This window comes from Peromyscus maniculatus, chromosome 23 (assembly GCF_049852395.1).
Source record: "Peromyscus maniculatus bairdii isolate BWxNUB_F1_BW_parent chromosome 23, HU_Pman_BW_mat_3.1, whole genome shotgun sequence".
Lineage (NCBI taxonomy): Eukaryota > Metazoa > Chordata > Mammalia > Rodentia > Cricetidae > Peromyscus > Peromyscus maniculatus.
In genome coordinates, this window is record NC_134874.1 from 45533606 (window position 1) to 45546040 (window position 12435).

Consider the following 12435-nt stretch of genomic DNA (forward strand, 5'->3'; position numbering starts at 1 on the left):
GTCTATGGCTTGGCTCCCTTCCTGACCCACAGAGCTCCTTCTAGCGTTTTCTCTCAGAGCTGCCCCACATGCATCTTGGTCTCTAGGAACTGAGTTCCTTGTGTGTGGAGGCCAGGGCCCAAATCTAGGTTCAGGCTACCCACTACCACCCCCAGTCAAGATCCCTAGACCATGCCTGGAACAGCTCAGCAGCTGCCGCTCAAGCACCTGCCTCCCCTTACAGGTTTGATTTACTTTTCCTGCTATGATAAAATACCCCAACCAAAGCAGCCGAAGGGCTGAGGGAGGGTTTGTTCCAAGGGGGACATATGGTGACAGGAGAATGAAATTGAGGCCCTGGTCACTTTGCACAGGCAGTCGGGAAGCAGAAAGTGAACAGGAAGTAGGGCCAGGCTACAAAGCCTCAAGGCCCGCCCCCAGTGACCTGCTTCCTCCACTGAAGCTCCGCCTCTTTAAGGTCTACAACCTCCCCAAGCAGTGCCATCTGCTGAGATGAGAGTCCAAGCACGTAAGCCTGGAGGAGGGGGACATTTCCCATCTAAACCACAACATGGGCTGTGCTGACAGCGCTGCCCAGCTAAGGCGGTCCACACACAGGGCACAGCCTCTATCTGCAGCAGGCCACCCCTCCCCCTACTCATCTCAATTCCTAGTAGCCTGAAGAGCAGTGGTATGCCAGAAAATGGCAGTCTGGCCTAAGGCCCTGGACTTCCAGAGGCCCTGTGTTAAGAGCCAGGAGGTCAGTGGGATGGCAGTGGTGCACACCATTAGTCCCAGCACTCAGTAGGCAGAGTCATGTGGATCTCTGTGAGTTCAAAGCCAACCTGGTCTACAGAGCAACTTCCAAGACAGCCAGTGTGAGAAATCCTGTCTCAGAAAGAAAGAAAAAAATCCAGAAAGTCCAAGGCAGAATAGTGAAGCCTTGGAGCCTGTTGAGTAAACTTGTAGGGCCTCTAAAACTCTACTCTACAACATCCCATGGTCTCAGGCGACAGACACCCACCTACCCAGCTGACCCTTCCTTGGTCAGGGTTCTTGGTGTTACCTCCTGTTGGTGACTATGAGCAGGGAGCCATGACTGTTTCCCTGCCACTGTGTCCAGCACCGAAGGATCAGTTCTTCTGTTTTGCAGTTAGGGGATTGGGGCTGTAGCACATGAGTAGATTTGTAGGGCAAAGAGCAATGGCTGAGCCATTTTTAGGCACCAGTGCCCAGTAGATCATGGGATTTGAGGTATAGCAAGGGGAGGTTGGACATGGCTGCAGTTAGGCACCCAGAGGTGACCAGAAGCCTACTGGGATGTCAGGTGAGGATGGCCCCTACCCATGTTCTCCTGCATGGCCCAGGTAAGTGAACAGGCCCCACATGGCTGCACCCCAGGGCAGCCATACCTGCCAGCAGCCTTGATGGATTGGTTGGTCAGGCTTCCACCTGTCTGAGCCAAACAGCTCTCTGTAAACACAGGGTGTCAATGGGATTTCAAGAGGAAGGATTGGGGTGGCAGCCACCAGCACCACCCACCACTACCCACCAACCTCATGACCCACCACCACTTACAACCATGATGGCCACCACACACTACCACCCACCACCACTACCCAAAAGGTGAAATGGGGGAGAGGAGAGGAAAGGAGGGGAAAGGTGAAATACAGAAAGGAGAAAAAATGAGGGAAGAGAAAAGTGAAGTGGGGGAAGGGAAGGAAGGAAGGGACAAGAAAGGTGAGTTGGGGGAGGGGAGGCTTGGGGAGAAAAGAGGAGAAAAGCCACAAAGGGGAGCACAGAGTTGTGGAGAGGAAGGAGGGGGTGTGGGAAAAGAAAAGGAAGGGAGAAAGTGCTTCCTCTTTCCCGAAGGGCAGGACCCGGCATCTTCCCACAGCCTCTGGAGCTGCCCACATTTTATCTTCTGCTCCCTCTGTCAGTCATTCTGGCCTTTGTCCTTTCACCTTGCCGCTCCTTTGTGGATCAGCTGCATCGCCCTCCATGATCTTCTGGGAAGGCCCGTGCTTCTTGTTGATGCCAACAAGCTGGAAGCTGTTCAGTGTGCCTCCTGTTCCTCTTGCACCATTTACCATGGACTTCCACAGCATTCGATAACACCTAGAAGCACCGCCTGTCCCGCAGGGAGACATGGCCATGGCCATGTGTGGATGATCCATAAAGCCACTAGTCTTCACTCTGCACCCCTGTGCTCTATTTTCCCAGCTCCCGGGCCCCCCAGCTTCTTGGCCTTCTCAGAAATAACCTCCACCACCCTCAACGTGTCCTGGGGGGAGCCATCGGCAGCCAACGGCATCCTACAGGGCTATCGAGTGGTGTATGAGCCCTTAGCACCCGTGCAAGGTAAGGCCTGGGGGCCGTAGTGGGCTCTACTCCGGGGTACACAGAGAGGGGCTGGGGAGGTGGCGTAGCCGCTAGTACTTGCACTGCGAGCATGAGGGCCTGAATGGACCCTCAGAAGCCATGTGAAAACTCTAGGTGTGTCGCTATGCTCAACCCTGGTGCTGACTCTGAAACCTTGAGGCTGGGGGACACACCTTTAATCTGGGTCACATCTTCTGTTGGAAGCGTGTCACTGGGGGTGGGGAGGTGTTGGGCTTTGAGGTCTTTTTCTCAAGCTTCACTCGGTGTGAGTCACTTACCTGCAAGATGTAGGATACTCAGCTATTACTCCAGTACTATGCCTGCCTGCATGTCACCATGCTCTTATAAAAGAAACATTTAATTGTGGTGGCTTGCTTAAAGTTCAAAGATTCAGTCCATCATGGCGGGGAGCATGGTGGCATGTAGACTGAGGTGATGTTAGAGCTGAGACTGCTACATACTGTAGACAACAGGAGATCAACTGACACACTGGGCTGTATCCTGAGTATATGAAACCTCAAGGCCCTCCCCCACAATGACACACTTCCTTTAGAAGGTGTGACCCAGGTTAAAGGTGTGCCCTCTAGCCTCAATGCCTGGATTAAAGGCAGCTGTCATCCAGCCTCCTCTAACAAGGCCACACCTAATATTGCCACTCCCTATGAGCTTTGTGGGGGGCAAATACATTCAAACTACCACACCAAGAGCTTCTGTGGTCATGGTGTCTCTTCACATCAATAAAAACCTTACTAAGACAACAGGTTGAAAAGCAGGCCATTGCTCTCCCAAGAATGTTTTGGCAGATAAATGATAGATGGATCATGGAATGGACCACAGATGCTTTGGGAAAGCAAATCCAGGGACCCCGCAGTAACTGGGAGAAGACAGCAGCAGAGATTCTGTCTAGCATTCTGCCTGGAGGGCTTGGAGGAAGCAATGTGCTGGGACAGGAGGAAGTGGCAGATTAAGGATGTGGCTTCAAAGGACCAGTAGAGTTCCTGGTCACACACTAGGGACCTGATTGTCAGCCCTGCCTCTGGGTGTTCCGTCTATGGCTGTGTTTAATTTCTTTACACACCAACCACAGATACTCCTTTCATCCCTCTTCCCGCTCTCCCCTGCCTTTCCCCGCCACTGACCAACCTCCTTCCCCTCCTCCAAAAGAGTAAGTCCTCTCATGGGGAGTCAGCAAAGCCTGGTGCATTCAGTTGAGGCAGGACCAAGCCCCTCCCCGCTGTATCAAGGCGTCCATGCATAGGTAATGGGCTCCAGAAAGCCAGCTCATGCACCAGTGATAGATGATCCCACTGCCGGGGCCCCTCAAACAGACCAAGCCTCACAACTTGTTGTTCCTGCGTCCACTGAGAGCTTTGTCACCTTTCTTTCTCACCCCACTGCATGCCCCAAGACAGGTCCAGCTACCTTTGCATGATGGCCCACGTCTGGATGTCCCTCCTGGTCATATGCACAGATAGATGGGAAAACCTAGAGATTCTTTAACATCTAGGAGGAAACAATACATCAGCAGCTGGCCAGATAATAATAATGGCTCTCCGTTTAAAGCCGTGGTCAGTTTCCTTTTGAAATAAGCGGTCACGTGGAACAGGAAGTTGATTTGAAAGAGAACATTCAAACACTTGATTTTATTGCATTGAATCTCCGATGCCTTTGACAAGAAGATTTGCCGTTATTTTATGACACTCTAAGAAAGACAGAATGTTCACCATAAACTATGGCCTCAGGCTTTCACACCATCAATTCTGAGCCACATCCCAAATCAGAGCCAGGGAAGTGAGAAAGAAAAGCCAAGGGTGTCTGGGCTTCCTGCACAGCTGTGGGGAAGATCTGTTGGTGGAGTTCTAAGAATTCAAGATGGCACTGGGGGGTGGGAGGTCAGTGACTGCTGGGCTCCAGCTGGGTGGCATTCTTGCCACAGTGGGCAGCCCGTCCAGGAGCAGGGGGCTTGCTTCAATATCTCAGGACAGAGTTTCAGGACAGAGTTCCAAAAGACATGCCCGCTGTTCCTGCATGGTCAGCAGAGAGGTGACTGAAGACTTTCCAAAAGCCTTCCTATCTGTTCAGTAGGGGACCTTTCCCCTGCCCCAGCCCTCCCCCCCCCCCACCTCTCACACACACACATACACACGTCACAAGCATCTTTTCAAGGGCGGCAAACAACTGGAGCCATTCAAATGAGAATTGACTGTCAGAATCGTGCCTCTAATTGACCCGTGTGCCCTTCGTAATCAGAGCTAGCTTGAGTGTCTCCTTCATCCTCAAACAGGCACCTGACTCTGCCATGTCCTGTGCCCCGTGTTAATGGCTGCCTGCATCTCCAACAATCCTGTGGCACACACCCTGGGAGCCCAGGACTGCTGCTCTTAGCAGACTCTAGTACCTGCCCTCCAAAGACTGTCATTCCTCAGTGGGATCCATGCCACACACAGGAAACCTGCTGACTTTTGTGGTTCCCTCTCTCTGTACTTCCCCCGCTGAGTTTTGGCTTTCTGCAAAAATCCCATGGCCTCTCCCCCCAGCCAGCTAGCCCCCTGTGTCTGGATTCCCTATATTGCAAGGGCTGGGGGTACTTGTTCATCTTTCATGATAAAGTATTTTGTCATATTCGATCCCTTGAGACGTGATCCCATCTGGCCTCATCTCGGTGACGGGTACTTACTGCAGTGGTTCTCAAGTTGTGGGGTGAGACCCCTGTGGGGGTTGAACAACCCTTTCACAGGAGTAGTCTCAGACTGGAAAATACAGATATTTACGTCACGATTTCTAACAGTAGCGAAACTACAGTTATGACATAGCAATGAAAATAATGTTATGGTTGGTGTCACCACAGCATCAGGACCTGTAGTAAAGGGTCGCAGCATTAGGAAGGTTGAGAACCACTGACTTATGGTGTACCTGCGCAGTGCTGCTTGTTAGGTTTCAAACTGGAGACAAACAGCTGAGGTGCCTATTTAACATATCAAAGCAGATGCTGGCTGCCAGGTTCCCCCTCATCCCTCAGTCCCTACCTGATACAGGGTCCTCCTGGCTGGCATGACCCACCCCCTACCCTAAACATCTCCAGCCCAGGTAGTGAGCTGGCCTCCCCTTCCATATATAATCCAGCCACTTTGGTTACTTGGTTGACCCTTTACCCCCTCTCCCCTCCTCTCACATGGCTCAGGGTCATGTCCACTCTGGACTCTCCCAGATGTCCCTGCCTCCGGCTATGCTCTCTCTTTTATCTATAATAAACTCTCCTCCACCGTTCCTAGGAGCAGTCATGTCCTTCCTCTTTATTTCTTTTTTTCATTCACTACTCACCTGCCATCCATCATCCCCACATCCATGTCCCCATGCTGGACTGTAGCCTCAGTATACATTTTGAAAAGAAACTGCATTTAGGAGGCTGGGGAGGTGGCTCAGTCAGTAAAGTACTTGCCTTGCATGAGGATCTGAGTTTGATCCCTAGCACCTACATAAAGAGAAGAAGGATATGGTGACACATATTTATTATCCCAGCCCTGGGGAGGAAGAGACAGGGGGATCCCTGAGACTCACTTGCCAACCAGCCTGGCCTGCTGAAAGCCTCAGTACCTGTAGGAGGTACCAAAAATCATGATGGGCATCACCAGAGGAAGGGTACTCAACACTGACTTGTGACTCACACACACACACACACACACACACACATGAATACATGTGCACACACATTTTCATTTCCCCTTACCACACATGTACCTGCACACACAAAGGAGCTGGGTTTAGAGCCCGTCTTTTTTAAATTACATTTAAATTTTTTATGGTGTGTATGTATGTGCTCACACACATGTGCACACTCATGAGGTTCATTCAGCATGCATGTAAAAATCAGAAAGCAGCTTGCAGTCAGTCATCCATTCTCTTCTTCCACCATGTGAGTCCCAGAGATCAAACTCAGGTCACCAGGCTTGGCAGCAAGTGTCTTTATATATGGGGGTACCTATGGGCCCCAGGAGCCCTCCGTTCATTGGATCCACCCTTGGACTGCTAGACTGATAAGGAGGGGTGTGACTTGAATCCAGGCAGTTCAGTGCAAGTGTGGAGCTCTGAAGCCTATGATAGGAGGGGACTGGGGAGCTTGTGTTCCCGAAGGCCATGCGAAGGTGAGCACTGGAGATGGAGTGCCATTAGTTCATATTGCAGACAGAGCACTGGCTGTGCAGCTGGGTGTGTGCCCGTCACTGCCCGAGTGACAGCCCATGGAACCACTTCAGTTGCACCCATTTTCACCTCTTTTCTTAAGTGACAAGATGTTCCGTTGCTGGCATCGCCTCTTTGTGTGTTGTGAGGTCTGGCTCCCTCATCACAAACGTTCCTGGCGGCAGCAGCGGCAGCGGTGTCTGCGCTGTGGTGAGAACTGAGACTGGAGGACAGGCTTGTGACTTTATGGCCCCTTATTGGCTCTGTAAGTCAAAGACAGCCAGGCTTCTACCCAATCCAAGAGCAAGTTATCCAGATGCCCAGATCCTTGATTTTGCTTTTGTTCTGAGACAGGATTTACTGTGCAGCCCAGGCTAGACTCAAACTTACCCTAGGCTGGCCTCAGACTCACTCAGTAGCTCTGTATTGGACCCTTCAGTGACCTGGCACATCCCCACCTCCTCCTGCATGTCTGCCATGGTTGATCCCAGGCTCAGCCTCCCAGCTGGTGGCCAGAAGCACACAGCCCAGCCAGAGTGGCCTGTAAGCAGCAGCAACTGAGCCACAGGATCCATGAATGGCTCTGCAAGAGTGAGGTGACCATGGACAAGCTCTCACCACTTACGCCACCTGAACCAATGCCCCTAGGCAGCTTACTCTGGTTGTGGCTGCATGACTCACATGGCCAGTAGAAGCTCCGCCATCATGAGGCAAGCAAAGATCAATAGATGTCTAAACACACTGGAGCACTGCCCCCCCCATACACACACACACACACACACACACACACACACACACACACACACGCACACACACATGCACACACCTGAACAGGCCTGCAGGGTGACCCAGCACCTCCCTTGCCTTAATTAACAGGCAGTCAGGGTGACAGGACCCTGCCTCAGCCATCCCTGCTGTGTGGTGCAGACACAGACCTGAGCCAGCATCAACCAAGCCAGCCCAGCAGAGGCTGGCTAGAAGGAACGAGCCCCAGGCCAGATGGTAATTGTTTGGTTTTGGGAAACAGCCTTACTGTAGAGTCCAGGTTGGCCTAGAATTCAGGGTGTGGCCCAGACTAGCCTGGATGTTTCAGTGATTCCCCCTGAAATCAGGGTCTTCAGGTACCACAGGGTCTTTTTTGAGCCACTGGACTATGGAATAGATTACGGAGAGGTGCAGGAGGGGAAGGTCCTGGGGGCATCACAGAAACTCAGGTGCTCCAGGGACTCAGTGTCTTTCCCAACAGCAATAACCTAGTCAGGACCCTTGCTGCTCCCTGAGCTGCCAGTTCATCTCACTGACTCCAGGGAAGACTATCAACCTCAGAAGAGCCGGAAAGCTGAGCCTGCCGAAGCAAGCCTGTACGCCCAGCCACTCAGAGGCTGGGGCAAGAGCGCAAGTGCAAGGCCTGATGGGACGACTACAGAGAGTGGAAGGCCGCCCTGGACAACCTCGTGAGACACTGTCTCAAAACAAAACTTTGTGTTAGGGTGTGGCTCAGTGGTAGAGCACCTGCCTAGAATCCCCCAGTGAGGGGCTGGGGTGTGGCTCAGTGGTAGAGCACCTGCCTAGAATCCTCCATTGAGGGGCTGAGGTGTGGCTCAGTGGTAGAGCCCCTGCCTAGAATCCCCCAGTGAGGGGTGGGGTGTGGCTCAATGGTAGAGTTCCTGCCTAGAATCCCCCAGTGTGGGACTAGGGTGTGGCTCAGTGGTAGAGCACCTGCCTAGAATCCCCCAGTGAGGGGTGGGGTGTGGCTCAGTGGTAGAGCCCCTGCCTAGAATCCCCCAGTGAGGGGTGGGGTGTGGCTCAGTGGTAGAGCCCCTGCCTAGAATCCCCCAGTGAGGAGGATGAATAGACCAATGGTCTTACCTAGCATTGCCTGGGACTAAGGCTTTCCCAATTCTTCACCTGCTGACCTAGGACTGCAAACGTCCAAGAGAACCACTCTTGGCTGAGTGGCAGACACTCAGGGCTTGTCTTTGAGTGCTTGTCTTTGCTCTTCTCTGCCCTCTGCTTTCATGCATCTCTGAGAATTTTGCCTGCTGCTCTCAGGAGTGGGGGGAGCAAGCATTCAGCTGGATATAAGATAAAACCACCGGGAGCACTACCCCATGGGAGCATCACCCCACTGGGACCATCACTCCTCTGGAGCACCACTTCATTAGGATTATCACCCCACTGAGAGCAGCCTTACCTCACTGGGGATAACAGGCATGCTAGCACACCACTTGCCACATGACTGGGAAATTACTCCACTGGGAAGAGCACTTCACTGGAGCACTACGCCAGAAGGAGCACAACACCACTTGAAATATGACCAAACTGGAGCACTGCTTCATTGGGAATAACCAACCGCTGGGAGAACCAGAGACATCGGTACATTGGGAGCAATCACCCTGCTGGGGGCATTGCACCAGCATAGTGCCATACCACTAGGAGCACCAGCCGCCACAGTCTCATACTACTGGGAGCACCATGCTATCCAAACAGCACACACTGCAGATCCACACAACTGCAACACTGTAGGACTCAGCACCACACCCCACAGACCAGGCCCCCTGGAACACTAAGCCTTCTGAGCACTGAGCCATGTTTTGGGGAATCTGATTTTATGGCAGAGATATTTTTATGTTTCTTGAATATGTTTTAAAGTGTAGTAGTTTTATGAGATTGTACCTCCAAGGCTTCGTAAAGCAGGGCATGGTTTTAAAATTGACTAAATAAATAAAATTCTGACACACTTGAGATGGAGAAAAGGCCAGGATGGCTCTTCCTCTGGGCGGGATCAAATGTACGAAGTCCCTAAATGGGTTTGTATCTGCTCCAGAGCCACTGCAGAACAACCTTACAACGAGAGGACCCAGCTTGTTTGCAGTGCCAGCCACCCTGTGCCACCCATCATCCTCGTCGCCTCTTTCTTGAGTAGCATGTATCATGGTAGGGTCCAGCTCCCTGGGCAGAAATGACCACATTTTTCTATAGAAAACCCCCCAGTGAGGAGGGTGAAAGAGAAGTTGTTTAAACCTCCCCGAAATAATTCAGAAGGCCATAATTCAGCTGACACGAACTTGTATTAAAGGCATAATATGAATGTAATGAACCAGCTAAGAGGCATTTTGGAGACCTGGGGATTACAGATCCATGCTCTGATGGCTTGGAACAATGGATCAGCTTTGAATCGGATGGTACTTCGGTTCCTGTAAAACAAGCCCATGTGGTATTAAAGAACATACTTCGTTACGGTTCCTTCATACCGAGGGCAGGCTGGGGGCATTGGTGCTCAGCAGGAGACACCATCCCCCATGTCCACCTCTGCACAGTGCTCCAGGAACATGCATCTGCTGACCTGGAAGACCTGGAATAACTACTTCCTCCTGTCATACTGGATGTGACTGGCAGAGTGAGCGAGAAGTCCCACAGCCAAGAGCTTAGCTAGCTTAAAAAATAAAGACTGCATGGTTTTCAAACCCACAGAAGCAAAGAACTCATTTGCCCTCCAAGGAAATGTGTGTTTATATAATTTTCAGTATTTATTCTTTCCACCAAATGTTAAATACCACAGTCTAATTGTTCATTATTCTTTGATTCATTTTCTGTAGTATCATTTACCTGAAATCAACTGCAATTCAAAAATATGAAATTAGGGAACCAAACCATTTATAAGTTTTAAAGTGTACACAATCCCAAGCACTTTCACTAAATCTCCCTCCATCCTTCTGCATCTTGGCCAAGATGTGAATTGCCTCTTTGTTCAGAGTATCAATGCTGTATATGCTACCCTCCTGTTAGCTACTCAGCGGCTGTCTCAATCACCAGATCAGTTGTTGTTTAGCATATTCATGATTAATGTGTTACCTTCCCATTAGCTATCTCAGTTATAAGATAGATTGTTTCCCAGACTATCCATGCTGTATACACTACCCTCCCATTAGTCACTCAGTAGCCACTCAGCCTGAATTTTGTTCAGTTCCACGCAGTGTATCTTGCTGTCCCATTAGTCACTCTGGCTCTCTTGGAGACCAGATGGATTGTCACTGTTATTACACAATACTCATATTTATCTCAGCCTTATTTTACTTAGTAAGGCCTTAATAGTTGAAGCAATGTAATAGACAAAGATTACTAACAATGTAACATGAAAAACAGGTTAACTCTGGTTCTATGGAAAAGCCATGCGTGTGTATATGTGTATATATGTCTATATATACCCACACATACATCCTCAGTCTCAGGAAATAATCAGAGTCCTGAAACATATCCATGAACAAGGGGAACTCCAGTCATGTGTTCATTTATATATTTCTGTGTAGAAATGTTGTCTTATGTGGTTCTCATTCTCTGAACTAAGGGTCAATACTCAGTGTACCAGGCTTTTTCTTTCGGGCCACCAACCAGCTCCCAGTTCATGACATGGAGACTTATTATTAGTTTTGAATGCTTGGCCTAGCTTAGGCTCATTTCTGGCCAGCTCTTTTAACTTAAATTAACCTATTTCTCTTTATCTGCCCTTTGTCTCCGGGCTTTTTACTTTTCTTTCCTTCTGTATATCTTCCTTTCACTGTTAGTTATGTCTGCTGACTGGCAGCTGTCTCTCTGCTCTGCAGCCCTGCCCATCCCCCCTCTCCTGCCTAGCTATTGGCTGTTCAACTCTTTATTAGACCAATCAGGTGCCTTAGGCAGGCATTGTATAACAAATGCAACACATCTTTACATAGTTAAACAAATGCAGCATAAACAAATGTAACACATCTTTGCCTAGTTAAAATAATATTCCACAACATCTCAGAGGCATGGATTTAACATCATCCTCACTCCAAAGTCCGAGGGTGATGTTCCTAAAAGTTGCTTGAGGCTTGCAAGTCACACACATGTCAGCTAAGTCAGGCTGCAGACGCATCACTGGGGGAAGCTCACCTTTGAACCAAAGCCGCCCCCTTCCACACCCTGCCCTCCCTACTGACTAAATCAGAGCGTGCAGTCAGTCTCTGCAAGTGAGGCAGGACTCTGAATCTGGAGGCAGTGTGGGAAGGGGCTGGTCTCCAGGATGCAGCCTGGGAATCCTTCTTGGGCACTTCCCTCTCTCCCCACTGTCCTCAGTGAGGCCTGTGCCGCTCCCCTTGTGACTGTCACAGGCTTGGTGGTTTCTTGGACAGTCACTTATCAAGCTTAAACTCTAATTACATGGATCTGGGCTGAAAATTGGCCGGGACCGGTGTTTAAACTCCTCCTAATTGTAAGCAATGCTCCTTTCCTGAGCTGCCAGAGCTGTCCTCCTCCTTATCGCCACAGATCAGGCATGCTCAATTGCTTCTCCTAGCTCAGGCCCCTCTTCCTGTGCTTCTGTGGCCATTCCAGGTGTAAGCAAGGTGGTGACTGTGGATGTAAAAGGGAACTGGCAGCGGTGGCTGAAGGTGCGGGACCTCACCAAGGGAGTGACCTACTTCTTCCGAGTCCAAGCGCGGACCATCGCCTACGGGCCAGAGCTCCAGGCCAATGTCACTGCGGGGCCAGCCGAGGGTGAGTGAGTGGGCCTATGCTGGTGACTGCAGCTGAGCACCATAGCTCTCACCTGCTTTGTGGGTTGGCGATTCAGGGACATTCTCAAATAAACATTTGGGGTCCAGCAGCCAGAAAAAGCCTTGGAAGTTTCCAAAACACACTGTAAGCCAGGCATGGTGGTGCCCACCTGGAATCCCAGCACTCAAAAGGTGGAAGCATGAGGCTCAGGAGTTCAAGACCATCCTCAGCTGCAGAGCTGGGGACAACATAAACTATAGGAGACCCTGTCTCAAAAATATGAACAAAAACCCAAAGCAAAATACACATGATATGATCTTCTGTGGGTAGCTTCACTATATACACAGAAACAAGTTTTTAAATGTTAAGCATACAGAT

The 12435-nt window shown here is 50.5% G+C and overlaps 1 protein-coding gene across 2 annotated transcripts in view; it reads left to right on the top strand.

Annotated features, from left to right (window-relative positions):
- Sdk1 (sidekick cell adhesion molecule 1) overlaps positions 1 to 12435 on the top strand; it is a 968286-nt gene that overhangs the window by 917680 nt on the left and 38171 nt on the right. For both annotated transcript variants that reach the window (XM_006990740.4, XM_076560415.1), the window contains 2 exons: positions 2203 to 2340; positions 11896 to 12057. In XM_006990740.4, coding sequence (XP_006990802.2) covers positions 2203 to 2340; positions 11896 to 12057 — 300 coding nt within the window. The remainder of the gene's footprint in view (positions 1 to 2202; positions 2341 to 11895; positions 12058 to 12435) is intronic.